Source organism: Alligator sinensis, unplaced genomic scaffold, assembly GCF_000455745.1.
Source record: "Alligator sinensis unplaced genomic scaffold, ASM45574v1 scaffold366_1, whole genome shotgun sequence".
NCBI classification, from domain to species: domain Eukaryota; kingdom Metazoa; phylum Chordata; order Crocodylia; family Alligatoridae; genus Alligator; species Alligator sinensis.
Window position 1 is genome coordinate 5342970 of NW_005841851.1, and position 24266 is coordinate 5367235.

The following is a 24266-nucleotide window of genomic DNA, read 5'->3' on the forward strand; positions in this document are numbered from 1 at the left end:
AGAGGTGTTAAAAAGGGGCTAGAAATAACTGTGTGCATCTCCCCAGTTCCTTGTGTGGAGCAGGAATTTTTCGGTTAGGCCACAGATGGCCTCACTTTATGATCCCTCCCTTCTGGCATAGGCAACTAGTAGGGCGGGGCGGGGGGGGTATGTGCCCCCCCCCCCGACGGGGCTCCCCCTGCCACCAATGCCGCTGGCAGTTTCTGCAGGTGCTTGCCAGTCCCACCACTAACACTGCTGGTGGCTTCTGCAGGTGCTCACCAGCCCCATCCCCGCTGCCGGCTCAGGAGGCCCCAGACTCAGGAGGCCCCAGTCACCCATGCCTTCTGGCATTATTTTCATTTCCTTTTGCCTTTCTTCTTCCCATTGGAATGCAAAAACTGCCTGTGGCATCTGTCCCCCATATTTCTAGTGAATGATTCCTTGAGCAAAAAGCTTCTGAGATCATGCTCCTAGCATGGGATACTCCTCAGCCCTCCCCCAAAGGAAACACCTCCATGGGGGGACTCAATGTCTGTTTCATGGACCACACCATCCTTGGCCTTTCTGCTGGAAAACAAAGGGGGAAATTACATCTGGATGCTAACTGTGATGTGGAATCCTGTTGAGTGGCAACTGCTCTGACATCACTGATTTACAAAGGCCAAACTTGAGATGGCAACAGTTTTCAGTCACTATCAATGAGGGAATAATCTGAACCAGAAACCTAGAGGTGAAAAGCTCCACTTCCCATTCCCAGTCCCAGCATGAAAACCATTGCTGAAAAATAACAGGTTAACAAATCAAGAAAATTATATTCCTCCAAAACATCAAACTGCTCCTACGCAGACTTCAGGAAAGACCAGTTTCATCAAAATGGAGAGACTTTTGCACTTTCTTGCTGGAAGACGAGTCTGCAACTAATTAACCTTCGCTTTTAAGATGCAACATATTTCTGGGCCTGAGCACCAAAAAATTAAATATACAGTTAATTCTCTGCTTCCCCCGATTCCTTTTTCTGGAATTCCAAAGAGCTCTATGCTTTCCCTATTTGTTTACTCCTTAGAAAAATTCCTTTTATTGCAATACAATGGAAACAGCAGAGTGAGTGTTAACATTTATCAATAGCTGACAGACGGGAGTTTACTCCTAGCTGTTCTGCTGGCTCAACAACTGAGACCACTAACCCAGCACTAGCTTCAGCTTGCTCAGTCTGGCTGCACAAAGTAAGAGTCAAGGAGGGTTTGGTGTATTCCGTGTTAGGTTCTCTGTGGATCTGCTACATGCCAAGTCTGCAGCCCACCATTGGGCAAAGTAGGCAGAACTATTCCTGGCATTGGATACTGTAATAATAAAGATCACTTGTTTATTTCAGAAGTAGGCATGGTGAAGAACTTGGAGGGCTTTGAAAAAGGCCATTAGAAACAGGTTTCCATTTTTTTAACTCCCTCTGGCAGGGCAGGCTGTCTGAGCACTGCAGCATCTAGCCTGATGGATGGAAAAACAGAGTTAAACAGAAAGTGAAACTGGGCAGCCAGGTTTCACCATTCCCTAGTGTTGCCCTCGCTATAGAAATTGTGTAACAAAGTTCAGCAATAAGTTTGATCCTGGAATTTGGGAGGTACATTCCACAGTTAGGATCACAAGCCAGGTGAGTATTAACACAAGACAAGCGGAAAAACAAAAAGTGCATGTATATCTGTAATGGCAATGAGGATTGCTTGTCCAGGTACCTGGGTGTGAACTGGCTGAAACAGACCTCTGCAAACTGCCTGATCCAGCAGCTCCTACTTAATTCCAGCAGCGTTTTGTTTGAGTAAAGAGTGGGTCCTGGAGAGGCCTGGTGTAAAAACAATGGTGTGGAATTATGTATTTTAGCTTATGCATCCCATAAAGGAATGTACTGCAGCTGCCAACTCTGTCATGGTCACCCATTTTAAGGGCTCTTGTGTCCCACTGATTTAATTTATAGGCCCAGAGATGATCATTATTTCAAGTAGCTGAAATGGCAAGAGACAGGACTGGTGATCCAAGAACGACTGGCTCAGACACATTAATTTACTAGAAATGGCCAAAAAAAAAAGCAAGTGACCCAGACAAATATTAATGGCTCAATGAAAGCCAAACCCATCTCAGACTGGGATTTAGGTTGGCTTGCATTATAACTAAAATGGAATACTGTTGTGAACAATCGTGGAGCTAAATCCACTGCCAACAAAAAATGTCAGCTCATAAACATATGCTGCATCCTATTCATGCTACCAAAGGACATGGAAGCCTTGCCTTTGACTTCATGGGAAACAGAATTGGGAAAGAGAGAAAGACAGAATGTGTGCGCATGTGCATCGCTATCTATGCTAACAAATGTACCTATTCATCCACTGAAAACAAGTACAATTGAACCACTGCTGAAGAGAATTTAAAAACAGGCATAGCCAAAGACAAACAAGGCTAGAGCCACTCCAGGCCCACTGTTAAAGCTTGTCCAGAGCACACACAAATTTGATTTTCCTAGAAAGCTATGCTAGGAAATCAGAATTCCCCTTTGTCCTCTGAAAAGCCAGGTCTGAATTCATAACAAAACTGTCTTCTCTGTCATTCCCCTCCCTGCCAAATCCCAGACAAATTCGGATTGGCATTCTAGATCCAAAATAATTTATCTACTTACTTGTCTTTTAATCTGTTGACTATCTTAATTGTCCCCCAATTCGTCCAGGTGACCCAGGATTGTTTTTTCAGCAAGGAGCATCTGACACCCAGTCTTTACTGCTGGCCTTTGTTACCAACTTGTAGTTTAAGGACATGCTTTACTCACACTGATCCTTTCCATTCATGGGAGCACTGCTGCTGCTTCAGTTTGGCTGAATGCTGCTCTATTAGAATGCATCTATACTAGGATGTATTTATTAATTTATTTATTTGCATTACTGTGGCTCTAAGCAGGACCATACAAAGCCATAAGAAACAAGCCTGCTCTTGCCATGCCTAGTACCCACGATGCAAAACAATCTGCTGTAGCAAGGTCTGAAGGACAGTTTCAAGATTTCATGACTGAGAATCAACTACATTCCTGCATGGTGCTTCCTGCTGGATTACCACTTTAAACCTGTGCTATTCCTAGCTTAACGTTCTTCCAAACTTAAGAAGAATAGTGTCTTGGATTATGTGGCTCCGGTTAAAAGGCAATCCTCAAGCCTTCCATATGCCTGCCTGCACCTTATCTTTATGAAGAAAGCATTGTAGAAGATGCTAGTTACAAACACTGTTTGTGATATGGAGCACCCTTCATCTATTTCCACAGGAAAATCTAGGCTGACCCATAAGCATCTTTGTGTATTGTGGCCACTCCTTGTAAATGGCTCACGTTTCTTTCCAGTAAATTAACATCAACTCAGAAAACAAAACCACCAGCTGTTAACATCATCTTGACTCCTGACATCAGGCTGAACATTTCTGGAAAGGCAATTCCTCCTCCTCTGAACTTGCAAGATAGCCAAATCTGTATTTAGAAGCAGCCGGGAAGGAAAATGCTAAGGAATTTAATACATCTCCAGCATAGCTGGATACACCTTGGTAATGGATCCTTCCCAGCCACTTAACTATGCAAGCAAGGCTCCAAAGGGACGATGGTGACACCTGCTGGCATGGTGTGCCGGTCTCAGCCCTGGGCACAAGCACATGGAAGCACTCAGCAGCTGACAAGCACTGAAACCGCTCAAGTCTGGAGGCTGGAATGATTCACTGGCCTCTAGCAAACCTTGATGGTTAAAATGAGAACAAACCTCTCAGGGTCTGGGGGATGACAATCAACCACACTTTAGATGTCTTAGCTGGGTAACAACTTCCCTCAACTCCTCACCACCTCCATCATCTCTAATTCAACTGGCAGAGTTAGGGACCTCCCTGGTTTCCACCCAGCTTTGAGGTGTCCTGATGAGCTGGAGCTGCCCCTGTGAAAGTCACACTTTTCACACACACTTGCTTCCAAGATTCAAGTGACAAAGATAAACCAAAGCATTCCAGTGTGCACACAGTATGCCACTGCTCCCTTTGCAGCACAGTATTACTCAGTCTACGGACTTCCTCTTTCCCCTCTGCTCTAAGTGACAGTGTTAACTAATAAGAAAAGCAAGTCAAATGGTTCTACAGTTCATATCCATATCTATCTAAATATTGGCATTTCCTGCTCCAAAAATGTCTCCAAGGGCACTGTCAGACATGCAGCTCCCTGCTAACTCATGGAACTTTTCATGGTGCTTCACAGAAAGCACTATCAGTTAGAGCAGCCCTCCTGACCCAACAGACGTTTGCTGTTGGGTCAGGGAGGTCAGAGATCGAGGTCCACTTTGGAGCTGATCCAGAAGGAGCTGCCTGTCTGCAGCCTCTCTCACCTAGCTGCACCCACCCCACTCCCAGCTCCGGTTTGTCTGCAGGATAGGAAAGGAGAGAAGGGAGGGGAAGGGAGCTCCAGGATGGGGTTTGCCTGGCCTGAGCTGGGGGAAGAAGCACATGGATTGGAGGCTGCCTCCCTTCTCCCCTCTCCCCCTTCCTTCCTGGAAACAGCATCGGGGTGGAGCTGCATCAGCCCAGCCCCAATCACACACACAGGGGCAGACAGAAGTTAATGAAGGCACTCCGCTTTGAAGCATCTTCATCTGAACCCTCATTACATAAGAGTTAATTTGTCATGTGATGGGGTACTTTTAAAGTGCTCTGCAGCTGTCCACTTCTGTCAGGGCACAGCTGTAGAGCACTTTCAAGGGGCTGATTGCACAACATATGTCCCTTCTATCAGTGCCCCAGAATACCTGCAGATATAATGGTTTGTGCTTTTGTAAGAAGCCTTTTCACATGAAAAGAATACAATTAAGAGCACAAATACTTGTTTTCAACATCAGCAAGAAGCTCTGCACATACAAATGGGCAAGTCTCCATGTACTGTCTATGAAAGCTCAGAGAAGCTTTGAAAATGTGGCTTTCCAGCCACACACAGAAACACAGGGCCTTAGCAGAACATTATTTGCCGCTAGCATGCAGGAAACTAGAAGCACACAGATCTCAACAAGCCTAGTGTCAGGGCCAGTGTGAGAACAGATTGGAATATTTCTGCTGCAGGACCAGCATACACTAAGATCAGAGAGGGATGTTTTTGTTTGGGCCCTGCCTAGCCATCCCCTTTTCCCTTCTTGTTCCTCACCTCCAACTCCTATGTCTATACTAAGGCCACGTTCACACGAGCATAGATGTTTGCTTCCCCGGGGACAACTAGCAGCGGCACACCTTATGCCACCACTAGCTGTCCCTGGGGAATACCTGTGCCATGCACTCTATGGCACACAGCAAGTTACCCCAGGTGGGGTAGGGGCGGCTGGCCCCAGCAACCTTACCTGGGGTCCTGGGGGCCTCCTGGGGCTGCATCAGCAGCGATCCTGCTGCTCGGAGCCTGGCCAGCAGCCGGAGTATGACTCTAGCTGGACAGGCTTCAGTTTTGAGCGGTGTGTGCTGTCCCTGCATGCGCCACTCAACTTTATTTTTGCGCAGATTTTTTTGACCCTTGGATATCCAGGAATCAAAAAACCCCCATGCTCCCTTGCAGCGCGAGGAACAGCTGAATGTGTGGTATGTGGCACCGCAGATGTGTCTGCAGCACCACATACCACACAGCTGTGCTCGTCTGGACACGGCCTAAGGGTTTATGTGATGTGTCTAACCCAACAGGGGCTTTGTCTCAGCTTGAACCCACCTCCCAAAGTACACAATCCAGAATGTCAAAAAGCTTCCAAACTCAGAGTCAGCTTCACTTCTATGCCTGATGTATGCTGCCTCTTGAACCTATAGTGAAGAGCTATAAATCTAGACAGCAATGGGGCTAGAGGTCAGGAAGAAGTGTACTTAAGTCACCTGGAATGACATAAAAGGAAAAAGTAATTCCAGGCCAAAAGATGGGGATGTCCACTGGGAATATGTAGATTCACCTGGCTCCAAGGAATGGTTCTCAGAGACTTTTAACTTGTTGGCAAGAGGGTAACTAGAGATCTGACACAAGCAGCTTTTGAGCATCCATCAGTGGTGTAAAAGAGATCAAAGCATTTTTCTGTGGGAGCCCTGCAACCAAAGAGCAAAAGGACAGAACAAAAGCTCCAGCCTGCGGTGCAGATACATTTAGCTCAGAGAGAGACAGAAAAGGAGGAGACAGAGAGGCTGCAGGTTGGACGAGCACCTGAATTCAAACAAGGATTTTATATGCTGAAGTGTCATGTCTCAGCTGCAAACATTAAATACAGGGGTTAAAAAGCAAAGTGGGGAAAATGCCTTTGCTGTTCTTTCTGTCACTGGACACAAAAATCAAGGAACAAAGCCAATATTTTCATTTGCACCTTTAAGAAGGCAGTAAACACAGAGACTTAATTATCAAGGTGAGTAGTATAAAGCAGCACAGGCATCACTAAAGAGAAGGCATTAGGGATCACATTTTCTAGTTTTTTTTTCTTATTGCTCCAAGTGGGGATTTTGAGATGATCACTCACTGTTCATTGTTCATAAATAAATACACATACGGTTTGGTAGCTCCTTATTTCTCAAATGAAGTCATAATTCCATTCTTTGTGAACTGATAATCATCAGCATAGCAGCAAGAGAAAAAAATAAGGATTTCAGATGGGGATTAGGCAGTGGGACGAAGTAAAGTCTTAAGGAAGAAAGAGCCTGTTTTCATACATGTATTGTTAATACTGAGACGTAAGAGGAGTGAAGAAAAATGCAGGAAAAGCAAGGAATGCTGACAGAATTATTTCTAACTATTGCATTTCCAAAGCTTCCAAAAGCATCAACATCTCTTTAAATCACAGTCTCCTGATTGTTACCTCTTACTATCACTGAAAATTGTTTGCCTTGGGTCCCACGGAGACCCAGGATTTGAGTGAATCTGCCAGTTAGAAGAGCAGGGGTGTAAGATGCAACTAGCAGAGGAATTCTAAGACCCACACAATACTGGATTTATCTACAAGCAGCCTTTCCTCCAGGAAGTCTCCCAACCATTGCGCTCGCACCACTGCTACTCCACAAAGACAGGAAAAAAGGAGCACGCAGAGCATCACCCAGGCATTCTGTATCCAATTTCCCTTTGGGAAACACACTTTAACCCACCAAACCTTTTCAGCACCAACCAACCAACAAAACAAAAGTTCAGTAAAATCTGCCACCCCGTTAGGACATCTGGTTAACCAAAGCATCAAATATCTGAATTGTTTGCCAAAGAAAACCCTGACATAAGCATATCTTTCTATATTTTCTGTCTAGCGAAGGTCTGGAACCTTAAAGACACTGGTATGTAACATCATAAAGGACTGTGATGAAAGACTCGATTCTGAAAAGCCAAGGACCTGCAGCATGTACAGGGGCTTCCTCTGTAGAACTTACAGGCTAGGGGCAGAAGTTACACGTAAACCGGTTTAAGCGATCAGAAACTGGTTTAAACCTGTAACAGAACATACGTTCAAGTGTACATAAACCAGTTTCAAAATGGCTGAAACTGGTTTGAGATAAACCTGGTTGAATCAAACTTCATTGATTAAGGTCAAATTGGTTTATGGAACTTCTGTTCCAGGCCCCCTACTGGATTAAGTTAAATAAGAGTCCCACTGCATCCCAGAATGCTCTGCAGCCCTGGGCTGGGCTGTGCTGTCTGCTCTAGCAGAGCAGGGCTGGCCCCGCCCCTCTGCTCCCTAGCTGAAGCAGGGGCAGGAGAGAGGCCAGATGCCAGGCCGAAGGTGAAGGGAACAGGAAAGAGGTTTATTCCCCCTTCCCTTTCCTGTCCCACCAGCACGGACCCCAGCTGGGGTCTGCCAGGCAGGGGTGCAGCAGCCCCTGTCAGGCATTTCACCCCACTCACTGCTCGAGCGGTGGGGGGCAGCAGCCCAGGCAGCAGTGTGAAGCAAGCAGAGACAGGGGTTTAATTGCCCCCTCTGTCCCCTGTCCCACCGGAAGGACCCGAGCCAGGGTCTCCCTGGTCAGAGTGGAGTAGCCCGTGTTGGGGATCCCCCTGGGGCAAGTGGCAGCAGCGCTATGGCCACCCCAAAAATTGACTTAGCCCCCATAGCCACCCCTCTGAGCCTCGCTGATGCCACTGTTCACCCTGCGCAGGCTGCAGCAGCTCTGCCTGACCTGCTCCCGCCTGAAGTGGGGGAAATAAGCCTCCTCCCTTCCCCTTCACTTCAGGGGCCATACCCCCACCCCTGCCACTGTGGCAGCAAGGGGTGGCAGGGGAATTGTGACACAGGCTGCTCCATGCAGGTAGGACAGGGCCGGGAGTGGGGAATTATACCTCTTTCCTCCCCTATTCCCTTGAGGCTACTGTCAGGGCTGGCCATGACCCCTGCTGCTGCAGCAGTGGGGTGGGGTAGTGGGGGGAAATGCCTGACAGGGCCTGCTCTGCCCAGGCCAGGCAGCCCCCAGCTGGGGTCCCGGGGGGAGAGGAGAAGGAGGGAGGAATAAACCCCCTTTCTGCCCCCTTCACATCAGGGAGCCATGCTGGGCTAGTGCCTGGCCATCCCCCACCCCTGCTGCTACAGTAGCAGGTGTGAGGGGGCACACAGACCTGGGCTGCTCTGCCCCAGCCAGACAGACCCCACATCTCGCAATGGAGGGCAGGCAGCACGGGCTAGGTGCAAGGGAGTGGCTTGCGGCATGTGCAGAGGCGGTTTCATCCCATTCGTGTGCATGCAGTGGGACAGGGGATGGAGGGGGCAATTAACCGCCCCCCCATCTCCACTTGCTTCATGCCGCTGTCGGGGCTGGCCATGCCCCCTGCTGCTTAAGTGGTGAGGGCAGAAGTAGGAAATGCCTGGCAAGAGCTGCTTCCCCCTTCCCACTCCAGGCATACACTGGCTGGGGTCCCTGCAGGCCAGTATTGGGGTTTAAACCCCTCCTTATTCATACTCAGCCTGCCAGAACCTGGCCACCCATCCCGCCACCACCCCTCAGCACAGCTTCCCTGCAGCTGAGGGCTCACTCTAGCACCCCAGCCTGTAGCCTGAGCCATTGCAGGCATATGCTTGCATTTCCAGAATCAAAAGTGAATGTCTATTCACTTGCAAATCAATTCAATCTATGCAAGTTAGACTAACCTGCAGAGATTGAATCAATTTAGGCTCTGTCTTTTTGAATGTCTGTACTTAGCCACAGTGCTCAGCACAGGGATGATAGAGGGGCCTTGTACAGACACTCAGTTTCTCCTGGAAGAGTCATTCTTCTTCCAGAAGAAATCATACGTATACAAATATTCCGGCTTCTCCTCCCAAAGTAAAAATAGCCACTATTTCTCTCAAGGGAAAAATAATCTGGGGACAACTAGGGTTGAATCACTCCCCAGGAGAGTTTCTCCTAGAAGAGGGAACTTCTGTACATGCTGTGACTTCTCTCACAAGAGACCGTAGTCCTCCAGAACTACCCCCACTCCCCTACTCAGGGAGATAGTCTACTGCTCCAGCAAGGAGCAAAACATGCCCCCTTCACAATCCCAACATTGTGCTGCAGGGAAACACAGGCTGACCCTAGGTAGTCTGGGTTATCCAGTCAGAGCTGCCCTATGCACTGTTGCTATCTGTCACCAGATGGACTAAAGGAGCTCCAGTGCACGCTGAGGTGTGTGCACGCTCCCCACCAGCTCACAGCTGTACAGCATCAGCACTGCAAGCTCTCCACTTTTCAGGGCCTCAGCATTTGAATGTCTGTACATGTGGCTCTGGGAAAGGTCTTTTACCAAGAGAACAAACCTGGGAGAATTCTCCCAGGTTTTTTTTTTAATGTGCGTATGCAACCTTAGCAACAACTTATTCATCTCTCCTAAAGTACTGTTTTTCTAAACTATTTTACAATGACTTGTAACCTTTAATCCCCAAAGATTCCAAAGCATTACACAAACTACAGCAGCTGGCACAGACAATCTACCAACCTCTCTGATCTACGTAGTGCTTACAACACTTCTACATAAGAAAAAGAGCATTTACCACTGTCAGGAGAGATTTATTATGACCTGTTGTCTTAGATGTGCCAAACTTCTTGATACTCTGTTCTCCATCACGCAGCTGCCAATGCTGTATCCCTCTATTTTTATGATAGAAATGTTGGGTTGCTTCTGTATTGGGATGGGATATGATTCTCAAGACATCAACCTAGCTTGTCAGCTATATGAATGGGGAGCTTCACTGTTACTCCCTGCTTCTGTGGTTGGAAGAGCTCCAATGCTGTTGTGCTCCTGCAGTGTTCTAAGCTGGAATGTTAATAGGCGGAAACAGGAGAGAGCAGTGAATTACTGGCTGCCCGGTGTAAATCTTACGCTGGCCCTGAACCAGGGGGAGAGTAAGAGCTGGCATCCTGCTCAAACAGGAGTTATGGGCTGAATGCACACGCTTTGGAAAGACATGGCAGCCAGAGGCTAAACTAGAACAGGAGTTTATGGGGACTGCAGCACCAGGCTGTTAGTTAAAATGCAGAAGTGGAAGCTGAAAAGGAGTACAAAAGCCAGAGACTTCTATGTATGTAAAAGCTCTTTTCCCTGTAGTGAGAGGAGCCATGCTTTCTCCCTCTCTTCTGTTCCAGCTGTTGCTATGGCTATCATACAGCCTTTGGAAGTAACAGTGCATTAACGCTTCCAAAAGAAATGGCAATGGTGTAATAATATACAACACCTACCACCTCATTATGCTACTGCATGTATACTTTGCACTTCTGTTGAACCATTCATTGGAGGGTCTCAAGGTTGCTTTACCAATGCAAATTAACAAACCCTCAAAAGCCCCTCATCAGGTACATAATTAGCTTCTTTATTTTTACAGATAAGCCAATGTAAGAAGCAGAGGGGTTAAGTGACTTCCCCAGGCCAAATCAGTGCCAAAGTAGAGGCTAGATCTCAGGAGTCTTGTCTCCCAGTCTCTCCTCTTACCTCATACATTATAATACTACCCACTATTATACAATGTTCTGGTCAATAAATTAAGTTCCCACAATAAATATACCTCCGTTATAGTCTGTTATCACACTGGATCAAAACTGAGAATTAAAGACCACATTACTAGGTTTCCTGCTATTCTCTTTCTACCATTGAGTGCTACATGCATTAAATATTAACTGCTTTTCCTACAAAAACACAATTGGCTCCATATTCCCACTCTGTGCTAAATCCTGACATTGTCCTGTGTCATGATTTTCCGTCATATCTTCCAGAAGTTTGGGAAAATTTCACCAGGGTTTGAGTGACTATTACATAATGTATATGAGCATAGATGATGAAGGGGAGTGTACTTAACATAAAGACAGACATTTCATTATAATAAACTTCTTGTGTTTCTTTCCTCCTCTTTCTTGTTTTCTGTGGTCTCAAATCCCTGCCCAAAGTTTTAAAGTGGAAGCGACTAAAAGGAAATGTATTCTGAATATTAAGAAACAATTCTTAAGAGAGCAGATACTTAGGATGCTGGAAGAGTCACTCAGCAGAAACCATGGATGCTTCATTTCTGTTGTGATGTGAGCCCAGACTGGACAATGCACTTGAGAACACAGGCTCTCCTAAGGCATTACTTCCAGCTCCTGGCTATGCTAGAGAAACCATCAGAACTGCCTATTTCTTGGTGCTTCAGACCTCCCAGCTCTAGCAGGCCAACGAAATGCAAAGCTAGGACAACATGGAATAAAAATGTGAAAACAGCTATCTAATAATTTAAAATCCCATAATATAGTGTACAGGTAAATTCAGCATTTGAACAAAGAGCTGGAGGTACTGCTGTCTTACCTGAACCAGTCCACCCAGCCCTTGTCACAGAGCAGAGAGATATAAGTGTCTCTCTCTTCTGCACCAGTCAGGCTCAACACACCCAGACACTGGACTCTGAGGAGCAAACATTCCCTGGTTATGGGCCTGAGCAAGCCACAATTTACAAAGTCAAGCTGCATCTCTGCTTTAACTTAAGTCCCATTCTGACCGATATCTGAACCTCCACACCTTGCACCTTAAATGCATTACAGCTGAAATGTTTAAGCCCCTGTGCTGGCTCTTGTTAAGCTGCAGTTTAAATATCTGATCACTTTTCAAATTCCCCTCCAAAAGAAGATTTAATAATACAAAGGTAGTATTGAAGTTCAAATACCCTTATACCCAGGCTAATGAAACAGTGATGAAATGTGGCTTCAGAAATCCACTTATCTTCCTATCTAATGTTTTAGGTTTATATAACCTTAGGTGCCATAGCAAAGCTGTATCAGGGGAGCCTAGCCCTTTCAGGGCAGTATGCTGAAGAGAAAGAGAAGTTCAGAAAAACCTCATAACAATCCAGTTCTGTGGGTTTTCCTGACAAATGGAAATTATTATAGCTACCTTCTAAATGTGCAGGTTTGTTTCCAGGTATAAAGCCAGACAAACCACATAGCCATGCATTTCTTTTGGGGGTTTTCTACCTAAAGATGAATGTGAAGCTGCACTTTTTCTACTGTTCTGGAACCATAACATTTCACTAGTTCTCTCATCCCGCAGAAAGATCTCAATGTGATTACACAGAATTTACCACAGTGGGTGGAAAGATAAGGTTCTTGGAGTTACAAGATATGGCCCTGCAAGATCTCATAACCCATATACAGTCTTCCCAAATCAATATTTGGACAGGAGAGAAACAAGGAACTCCTAGATGCTGCAGGATGTGGTGTAGACGCTAGTAGCTGATGTTTTTCCCTCCAAGACAGTGTAAGTGGGGCCAACAGCATGGCACTAGAAAAAGCTAGAGGTACTTGAGATTTAAGACAAGAAAATGGAAATTATGAGTTCTACTCTGAAGTCTATTCCTAACTTCCTGTCTCACTGAGCCAAGTCACATAATCTCTTTGTGCATTTAGCTTTCCTATCTGAAAAATGGAAATAATAAATTAGTAATGAATACTAAAACTCAGGGGATGAAAGAGGCCTGCTGGTCTTCATTCAGAAGGGTCTATGAAGCACTCTGAGGTCCTCAGAGAGAAGATACAACATATGGCATCAAAATGTTATGTGGTGGTGTGCTTTACTGTTAAACAGGTCCTACGTTTCACCTCAGACGTGACTGCAATTAAATGGATGAAGTGATTTTTGTGTATAGAGGCAATCTGAAATTTCTCAAGAAAAAAGTTATAGAAGTGTCACATTTTATTGCCACTATGAAATGGATGATAGCTATCAGAGAAATAAAATCACTTGTCTTTAGGAAGACTAGGTCTGATGCCAGGAAAATCACTGTCCCCTGGCTCTTGCCTGTGCCATGCATTTATATTTAGGTTTGAACTTTAAAACTGAAGTGTATGCCTGATCCTTCTCTATCTGATAGGATCCCCAAGCCAACATCTCCTACCACAGGAGAGCAAAAGTTGGAAAGAAAATGTGCTACTGGAGCACCAGGGAAAACAGCATCAACCCCCTGTTATACTAATGGTCCAACACCTGGACAGCTGCAAGCTTTTCTAGGCCACTGCATATTAAGAGTTGCATTTTGTTATGGGAAAAGTTTAAGATCCTAAAAGAAGGAAAGCTGTTTGGTGTCAGGGACTCCTGATCGGGCAGGCCAGCCTAACTCTCCCTATGCCTCAAGAAGGGCGTTTGTGCCTGAAAGCTTGCAAAGAACAATTTTTCCAACTATTTAGTTGTTCTAATAGAAGATATCACATTTACCCAAAGAACCTTGTGTACCTTAACAGCCACACCTGCAGTAAGCCTCAGCTAATGCTCTGTTGTTGTTTAGGAACAACAAGCATCCAGATTGGCTGCTGGGAGTGCTGCCACTCTGTTTAGCAGGAGCTGGGGCCCTAGGTTTGCAGGCTAGTCAACAGTTCTGATGTGGCAAGTCTCCTGGTTCCTGAACTCTGGTTTTCCTGCTTCCTGGCCCTGCTTTTGACTAGTTTCTGAACTTCAGCTTTGGATTTCCCTGAGGATCTATTTCCTGCCTCTTGACCCCGATTTGGCTCTGTTCTCAAATTTTGCTCTGTAGATTGTCTCTCTGTTTGGTACTTGGCATCTAATCCCTGGATCCTGACCCTAGAGTAGACAGTGTTGTGGACTCTGCTTCTGGACTTCCCTCTGGTTTTCGTAATATGGCTCCTGCCCTCTGACCCAGCCAGCTAGACCACCCATAACCCGGTCCTTTACAATCTGAGAGCAAATGCCTCTATACTAAACATACTTGCCTGCCTTTGTGCAGGGGGTGGACTAGATAGACAATCACTTGGGATACCATGCTGCTTTTCTATGGTACTTTTTTCATTCTTCTCTCTTTGTTCCTATCTTGGAATATGATAGCTGCACTGATCTAGCACCCAAACACCTGCTGAGGACATTCACTCTCTGTTTAGCTACTCTCATTCTCTTCCATCTCTGAGATTTTTCCTCCATTTTTTTTTCTTTTAAATGCATCTGAACAGGAACTTGGGTCTCTCATATTAAAGGGTCAAGGCATATCTGAAGCATCCCAGCAAGTGGAGATGAAGAAACTAGCATGCAACTTGGATGGAACCTAATGCCAAAGAAACTGCAGAAAAGTCTTCCTGTATTTATTTTAGGTAGGGGACCCCCACCTAAAACAAACACAGCAAGACTAGGAGAAGACTTATGATCCCAGTACTGCTGCCCAGTACTGTCTCAAGGATCCAGTCCATGTCTTTGGTAGGGATATAGCAAGGTAAGGTGTCCCAAAGGAAAACTTCATTCTTCCTCTTTACCCACAATCAAGTTTGACCCTCCAGGCAGGTCTGTCTTACAAAATCTGCCTGGGCAACAACTTGAGTTACAACAGCAATGAAGAGTAGACAGCATGGGATTTTTAGCTCAGGTTAACAGGTTCAGTTCAGGTCTGTAACAATATTAATGCTGTGTATATACTGTGGACTGCAGTGCAGGGGACAGCACCCTGAACTAGCCTGGTTCCCAGAAGCAACCTAGCAGCAGCACCACTGAGCTCCCTGTGAGCTCTGAGACCCTGACTCATGGGTGCGTTTTGCAACCATGCTGTGTTTGTGCCCTGGTACCCAGATCACTCCCAGTACTCTATGTTGCTTGCTTAATGCTACCTTGGGTATTGCAGTCGGCAGCATCAACAGATCCTAAACAGATCTGCAAACTGGAGCGAAACATGATGCTATCCTGCCTCCTCTGCTCTGTAGACTGGAGTTAAGAACACCTCTTCTTTAGCTGCTTAGAGATACTGTGTGAAATGGAACATGGGCCAGAGACTGCTACACTGCTTCTCATGCTGCTTATGACATTAGCTCATACCCATAAAAAAAACTTAGGACTGTGTTCGGGCACCCACTAACCTTTCTTCCCATGCTGCCTCCTTTTCCACCCTCTTCCACCTCACAGCTTCATTGCCTAACATGACTGGGGATACAGGGACAGGCAGAAACACTGTCTATCATCATCCAACCGCTCCATTCAGCTTGAGAGCAATGATTTGAGCAGACTGGGTGGAACCCAACTTTTCAAACACTTGGAGCCAACATGGGAGATAATGTGGACACACAACACACAGGCCTTGTACTAAACAGCCCTTTAACGACACTATTTAACCCCATGGAATTTATGCTGGATCTCAGCTACACTTTAAATGGATCCTGTTGGCCTCAAAGCCAGCCTCAGCCGATCATTAAGGAAAGGAATCTGATCCCAAACCAGAAGGGGAAAAAGGCACCCTGCCTTCCGACCCTTCCTTCTCTGGGGTGGAATGAGTAGATGAATGGCCCAGGACAAAGGTGGATGCAAATGCAATAAGAGCTGACATGGTAACAAGCACCCAGCAGAAGGGACGAGACATAAGGCAGGCTCTGCACACTAAAACAGGGCACTGCACATTTATAAGGTGAGATTGGACAGCTCGCGGGAATGTTATGAGCCCAGCAGACAGTTGTGAGTGGTGCAGGGGGAGGGGAATAATGGGAAAATCAAATATTTCTCCAGCAATATCCAGCTCCCTGTGGGGCAGTTAGCCTCTGCTAACCTCTTCCTTAAGTGCCATTTTACAGGGTGTTTCTATGAAATTTTCCATCTGTTACCTAGTTACTCAATCCCAATGCAGCCCATGAACTCATGGGGTCATGCAGCAGAAATGGGGCTGAGGGCAGAGCCTCAGCCATTCCCCTAGCTCTACCAACTTGGAGAAGCAGCACTGAGCATTCTGGAGGCTAGCGTCAGGTCTTGCAGTTCAAGAGAGCCCCAAGCCTGCTAAACAATGAAGAGACAGTGTGGGACCAGCCAGCACACTCCTGGGGGACAGGGAACATCAGCACTTCAGAGCTGAGACAGAAAAAAAAGGTGTAAGCCAGGCAAAAACAAAAAGACACACAGCTGAGAGAGAGAGAGAGAGAGAGACCCCGGTAAAGGAAACAGTCTGGAGAATACTGTGATGAAGAAATGTCAACTCAGAGGGGAAGGCAGAGCAAGACAGACTGCCTTGACTCTGTCTTGCTATGTCCAACAGCCGTAGCTATACCAACACCCAGATGACCTTGTCTGCAGCCCCTGTCTGTACTGCAAACTCAGTCAAAGTTGTGGTTCAAACAGGGTTTCACCTTGAAGTAAAGGGTCTTGGCCACCTTCTCTTCATACCCCTGAACAACACTAAAACTTGCGAGGTGGAGCCCATGTTGAGTATGCAGTGTAAAATGAGGAGCATCTATATCTTCATGACAAAAACAAGCTGAACACCAGTGTCTAAAAGATATGTGGAAACCCTTTGCATGTTTCCATGTGAGCTGGTGCCAGATGTGAGCAGGGAAACCTTTGACTCTACAAACTGAATCCCTTCTGCCATAAGGCAACCAAGAGCTTCACATTAGCGAGTCAGCCCTTCTGCATTAGCATTCCCCCACCCCTGCTGTGCTGTGCAAGCATTTCCACCAGACTGGGAAGGAGCCTCCATGGAGCCTTCTCTCCGGAACAGCTCTGCACAATCTTCATTTTTTTTATCAAAGTTCGTGCTTCACTTCAACTGCTAGTATCAGTCTGGCAGCTCTTCCCTCCCTTTTTTTATTTTCTTGGGAGTAGCAACAGCCTCACTCTCCTATGGCTGGGGAGCGCAGCCAGCACCAGCTCCATCTACAGAGACAGCCAGCACTAACTGACCCACCCCAGAGAGTTGCTGAGGGAGAGAGGGACAGCTTCTGTGTTTTATCACACAGAATATTATTCTAAGATATTCTCAGCGCTCCGGGTTAGCCAAACAGGGGAGTCCGCAGCAGAGCTGCTTGGAGCCTGATTAGTGTGAACCCGAGGAATGGCAGGGCTGGAATCCCAGTCACCAGTACTGGTGCATCAGGTTCCTGGCCAGGAGTCTCCTATTTTCATGGTTTGCATCCTCTTCACTAAGGCATTGCTTTAACTGATTACCTGACCCACCTGTTTCCTGTTCTGAAAACAAGGGGAAAATCATCACGTTTGTAGATCTCCTCCTCAGACACCTCCTGTTTTGTTCCTCTTATGAATCCCAAATAAACAATATGTAAAAGGGAGCTACAGGGTCTATGGACCTATACACCACAAGGAAGGATGGTGTACAGGTCTGCCGGGGAGCACCCCCCTGTGTGCTCCCCAGTGGACCCAGAAGTAGACCAGAAGTGCTTCTGGTCCACTTCCGGGTCTGCTGCCAAGCACGCTGGGAAGCTGTCCGCGCTTCTGTGGGACGCTTCACGTGCCCCAGCATCGCAGTGTTCACGAGCACCTGCTACCTAGACGTATGTAGAAAAAACATTTAAAGCTGTCTCTGTCCGAATCACCGAATCTTTCCAAATGTCTCCAAATTGATTCAGAGGGTTCCAATTTGATTCGGAGAGATTAAAAGGTCTCCTGATTCGATTTGGATTCAGAGATTTGGCCACCGAATTGGGCTGAATCTTTGCCGAATCGAATCAGGGACTGAAACTTATAGTTTCATAGTTGGTAGGGTCGGAAGGGACCTGAGCAGATCATCAAGTCTGACCCCCTGCCATGGGCAGGAAAGGATGCTGGTCCTGTCAGACCAACCTGGTGGCCTTCTATGACCAGGTCACAAAATCCTTGGATGCAGGTGTCATGGTGGACATAGTCTTTCTGGACTTTAGGAAGGCCTTTGACACGGTCTCTCACCCCATTCTCATTAAGAAATTAGGGGACTGCAGTGTCAATGCCTACAGTCAGATGGGTCACCAATTGGCTGGAGGGCTGCACCCAGAGAGTGGTGGTGGACGGGTCATTTTTGACTTGGAGGAATGTGGGCAGCGGGGTCCCCCAGGGCTCAGTCCTCAGGCCCACACTGTTCAACATCTTCATCAACAACTTGGATGAGGGGGTAAAAAGCACCTTGTTCAAATTCGTGGATGAAGGGCTTGTAATTAGAGGTGTACCGATATATCAGTCACATATTGAATCAGCTCTGATAAAAGGAAAATTAACATTACCGGTATTTGGCTTTTTTTGGCTGTTGTAGCCAATAATGTCACCAATAAATGCTGCATGCATGCACACAGCCACACACATGCATGCGGTCAGGAACGCAGCTTGGAGAGCAGTGTCTTGCCGGTAAGTCGGGGCGGGGGAGGGTGCGGGGGGCATGGCCGGGGCAGACGGAGGCCTCCACAGTGAGGGAGGGAGTGGGGCTGGGGCAGAGGCAGGGACAGGCACTGCCCAGTCAGGGAAGTGAATGTGACCCAAGGACTGGGAGCAAGATGGAGCCACAGGCAGCTTTTTGCAGGGAGCATGGGTGGGGACGGGGGGCTGCTCCCTGCCGCTGTGTGCGCCCCCAGGAATAGCATAAGTGGCATGTGCTCCCCTGGATTTGTGTGCAGGGCAAGCGCGAGCTGCCTGCTGCAGGCTCAGGGCAGGGCCTGTACCAGCCTCTTCCCAGCAGGGTGGCTGGGCTTGGAGCCAGCGGGAGTGGGACAGGCTCAGCTACGTGGGGTCGGGACCACCCCAAGGACTCATGGCCAGTGCTGGGCTCCCAAGGGAAAGGCAGCAGAGCAGAGTGCCCTGAACAGAGGTGGCACTAGGAGGGGTTGGGTCCTATAGCTACCTCAAAATTCCTTGTAGCCCCCTTGAGATTGTGAAACAGGTGCTTGTCTATGTATTTTACACACAGTTAAATGGGGGCAAAGAATGATTTGCCAGAGGGCTCAAAGCAAGACAGTGGAAAACTAGGAAGCAGAACCAAGCTGGCCTGGCTCCAAGTCCCTCTACTCAAAGCCCCCTAGGGACATTATATCACCCCTTTCTTCAATTTCCTGTTCTGAGAAAGTGACACTACAACATCCTCTTGTTGATGGCTTTCTGTGAACTTCATGTTTAAGAAACCATGCACCATTAACAAGGGGAGCTCTGACTAAAAGCAAAGGGTGAAGAGACCACCAAAAATAATAGAAGGATCACTTGGTGCCTTTGAGGCTTTGCAAGCCAGCCTGGGAGACATCTCCTGGAGAACAAATCTATGAGTGAACCTCAGTTCTTTTCATTCTCATTTATAGGTGCAGGGAAGGTGAAACAGGCAGCAGGCTCACTCAATTAAATGTCTGTCTACTCTCAGCCAAAACTCACAGGCTTCTGTAACACAACAGTGAAGCCCATTTTCTTACATGACCCATCCAAGAAGTTTCATTTGTTCACAAGCTTTGTTAGCCAAAGGCCTCCTCCTCTGAGGAAGCTGTCAGAAACTAATCCATAGAACACTGAACATGAGGAATTAGGAGGCAAATTAGCTAACTATCACTGGCATGTTCACTTCCACAGACAGTAATTAAGGCTGTGCTTAAAAAAAACTCCACTCAGAGCTCAGATTACAGCTCTCCACTACTTCCGCCAGTGGCACTACTTAAATCACCAATTGGGGTTTTATTTAAAAAATGTAAGAGCATTTTGCAACTGAGTAACTAAATAATGTGATGTTGAAAGTCTTTTTGTGTCACAGTGAGGAAGTTTTGTAAGGAAGTGGCTCAGGAATTTCATAGGAGGGCAGAGAAAAACTTTTTCTCCCCTCACTTTCACTGAAATAAATAATTTGTGTCAGACTGGATTTTAAAACACCAACTGCAATACAGAAAATAAGTATGAAAGGCACTTGTAATTAGAGGTGCACCGATATATCAGTCCAATATCAGATCAGTACCGACATAAAGAAAACTGTCTATACTAGATATCAGCCCGATGGGGCCGATAATTTGGCTGATAAATGCCCGTGCTGCGCGCAACCACAGTGCAGCACTCAGGCAGCAAGAAGCAGAGCCGGCAGCATGGAGAGCTGCCTCCAGTTGGTAAGTCTAAAGGGCAGTGGGCAGGGAAGGGGCATGGGGAGGCAGTTCAACGCCCTCCACAGTGAGGGAACAGGGGCAGCTGCTGACCAGCTAGGGTGTGGGGGGCGTGTGGGACAGAGGTGCGGCTTGTGGGGTGAGGGAAGCTCCTGCTGCTGCTTGCACCCTGGGAGGGCAGGGAGGGAGGGGGGCATGTGCCCCTGGATCTGCACGGTGCAGGGCAGGCTGCAGCTGCGGGGTGGAGCTGGAGTCTGTGCTGCACGGGGCTCTTGTTGCCGAGGGCTGGGCTCGGAGCATGCTCTGGCAGCACTGGGGGGGGGCTGCAGCCACCCCAAGTTTTTGCCACAGCTCCGCTCCCAGCCCCGCTCTGCCGTCAGCCACCGCCGCAGCTTTGGGCAGCAGCACAGGGCTGGGAGTGGAGCTGTGGCGAAATCTGGGTTGGCTGCAGCCCTCCCAAAGTGCTGCCAGAGCCCGCTCTGAGCCCAGCCCCCAGCAACTAGAGCCCCGCACAGTACCAGCTCCAGCTCCACCCCACAGCTGCAGCCCACCCTGCACTGTGCAGATCCAGGGGCACACGTCGCCCCCTGCCCCCCCTCCTGGGGTGCAAGAGCAGCGGGAGCCACCCCCACCCCACAAGCTACGCCTCCGTTCCACGCGCTCTGCTGCCCCAGCTGGGCAACACCTGCCCCTGACCCCTCCCTCACTGTGGGGGGGTTGATCTGCCCCCCATGCCGCTACCCTCCCCCCACCCTTCCACCACAATGGACTTACCATCTAATTGGAGCTGTATTGGACATTGGATCGGTATCAGCTGATATGCCCCTTTAAATATCAGCTATCAATATTGGTCCCCAAAATCTTTATCGGTGCACCCCTATTTGCAATGCAGCTGGTTGTGAAGAGAGTGATACTTACGGTAAAAACAGCCAGCATCCTCTCCAAGCTGGGACCATCCTGGGCAGCACCGGTACACAGTCTGATACTCCATGGTGTACACTTGTCTGTAGCTCGTGTAATATGTTGTTCTAAAAAAAAAAAGAAAAACCACAAACAAGACCAGTGTTAATTCCTATTGGAGAAGGATTTACTATGGAACAGGGCAGCACAATGCTTCAATTCTGGCAGTGGCACATCAATTAATTTGTTTCTAAATATTCTGAATGTATTCCCACATATTATAAATCAGAGATTGTGGATCTTAAGAAAACATTTTTCAGCTCATTGTATTCAGGGAGGTGAGAGCCCAGAGGGAGACTGATTCACAGCATTCCCAAAACTTCTCCTTTCTTCAGAGTTTTGTGTTTCAGGAAACCTTTTAGGATTCTATGTAATCCCCTCCCCCCACCCCAGATTTAAATTACCATTTCACAAAGGAAATTCAATTTATGAAAAACAACAAGGTACTTCAACTCTGGCCCTGGCAGGCTAGCAGCGTTAAGGGATCAGTGAGTTCAGAAGTGATAAAGCAACCCTGCAAGCATCCCATTGGGAAACATCATGCTATTCCATGCACAGAAGTGTCCCAATGCTGTCACATATTAAACAAGAAGCTACCAGACATCCTGGAAGGTTCCCGTCTCCTGTTCTCTTTCACCAGCTCCTATATACCCTATGCATAATTCCTCATCTGCCACCTTGAGCCCCTTACAAAAGAGTATTTCATACATAAAATGAAGCTGGCAGCAATATGGACAATCCCAGACTAGGGCTTCAGCTACCAAGGGGACAACAAGAGCAAGCAGCATTGCATACAGCCACCTGATCATCACATAACCCACCTAAAGCCCTGCCCTGCTGGCTTAGTGCTGGCTGTGGACTACAATCCCAGAGGCACCTGGAAGCTGGAAGAGGAAGTGATGAGCAACCCTGCAGAGTCTTGCTGCTGTGACCGTGGACTGCAAATCTCAGAGACCTTGGGGACAGCAGGAAGAGAAAGTGAACACACAACTCATGCTAGCTGTGTGCCAGAGAGCTGTTCTCTAGAACCCCCTGGCTTCTGGCTTGAGCCACTGTAGGCATGTGACTGCATTTCCTGAATCACAAGTGAATGTCTGTTCATGTGCTTGTTGGTTCAATCTTTGCAGCTTAGACTAACCTGCAAAGACTGAATCAATTCAGCCTTCAGCATTTTGACTGTCTGTACTTAGCCAAAAAGCAAAGACCAGGGGAGGCCCCTGCTCACAGATCTGTTTCCTGGGTCTGCTGAGCTGATGACAGACAGAATGTTTAGTCTTCTGAGTGTCTGGTCTGGGCCATCTTCAGGTGCAAAATATTTCTTCAACAACCAAAACCTGCCAGACTAAACACAGCCTATGTTTTCCTTGACCCTCCTGGAGAAGAGGCTTTGGCCACAAACCAAGTGCATGACCAGAGAGGAGGCAAGACTTCTGAAGGTTTTCCTTTCTCAATGCCTATCTACATCAGTCTTCTTCCCACTCTGTTCTACCCCAAACCCTTAGCCTCAAATCATAAGCCCTTCTCAGGCCCCCAGGCATGAGCCTTTTTATCTAACACACTTCCTGGGCATTTAGTAAAATCTTCCCCTGTTCCCCATTAACAAGCATTAAACATTGCAAAGTGCTTGCCTAAGGAGGCCAGGATCGGTAGCCCTGCATTCCAGATGTCACTGGACTTGTCCAAGCAGACTCACAGACCTGGTACATGGCCATCCTGCCCGTCTTGGAGCATCTGATCTTCCTATACTTCTCAGTTCACACAGAGCCTACTTATTTATTTTGTGGTAGGACCCAGAGGCTCTAACCAGGAACATGGTTCTGTGCTGGCAGATACTGCACTGAGGCTGAGAACTGAAGGTCCACTTAATGAGCCCTGCTAATGAGTTCCAGGGTGGGAGTCAGCATGGGGAAGCAGAGGTTGGATAAATAAATAAAAGTAACACTTTTTTCCCTTGGAAATGTAGTGCAGTTTGTATACAAAAAACAATACAGATCAAACTTTTGAAGCTGACGTTAAAAATTCTGCTTTGGCAGGACATGAAACTGCTCCCCCAAAGCATGATGGACAAACAACAACACAAAATATCTGGCACAGCAGAAAGTGTTGTGCATGTCTACAGAAAATATTTATCTAAACTAAACTGTTTGATTTTGTCTATGTGGTTCTACAAACCAACTGCATAATGGCAAACAATTCAAATGAATTCCCATGAAGGAACCCTTCCACCATTCTGCACTCTGCACTGCCAAAAACCATGTTGAGACAAGTAAAAGTGGTTATCCATTTTTGGTATAAGCTGTTATTGAATGATGACGAAAGCAAGCAGTTTCCAAATACAGCAGAGCAAAACATTTACAGCCACTCATACATCAGGAAAAGGAGCCACCCTCTTGACATCCATCTGGACCGTGCATTGTCAAAAGTTTCCCACCAGCCCAATACCCTATGTTGAAAACAAATACAGGTTTCCCGTGCTTCATGTTCTACATGCATTCCTGGAAAATGGCACATAACTTGAATTCACATATAGGGAACCCACTTTACAATGTAATGAAAAGAGATACGTTCCAAGACCTCTACTGTACTGACCCCCAGAGCCATTTCTACTGCTTTTACAGGACAATTTTGGTACTCACTGGCAGCAGACAGTACACACAAGCACAGGGTGCCATTACCATAATGGGGATGGCAAGTATAGAAACACATGTCGCAGACAATGAGTGAGATGCACACTGAGTGAGATGCACAGATCCACACAGGAGACTATATTTTGTTGTGCGTCATTCACACAATGCACAGCACAAAGCAGTTGACTGCGGGCTTCCACCGTACTGATCACGTAAGAGTGAATTTACATCACATATAACAAATTTTTGGTATAAAAAGGGTCATCGCATAAGAGTGAATTCACACATATAGAGCCCACATAAAATGAGGGAAACCTGTAATGCTTTTAATGAAATATAGCACGCATTACAATGGGTAAAGGTAATGCTAAGGATGTGGTGCATCACTAAGCCAAAAAGCATCCATGGTGGAAATGACCAAGATGA

General features: G+C 47.0%; 1 protein-coding gene across 5 annotated transcripts in view; it reads right to left on the minus strand.

Annotated features, from left to right (window-relative positions):
- MEGF6 (multiple EGF like domains 6) overlaps nt 1–24266 on the minus strand; it is a 323257-nt gene that overhangs the window by 271042 nt on the left and 27949 nt on the right. For all 5 annotated transcript variants that reach the window (XM_014523349.2, XM_014523344.2, XM_025212106.1 and 2 more), the window contains exon 3: nt 21172–21281. In XM_014523349.2, coding sequence (XP_014378835.1) covers nt 21172–21281 — 110 coding nt within the window. The remainder of the gene's footprint in view (nt 1–21171; nt 21282–24266) is intronic.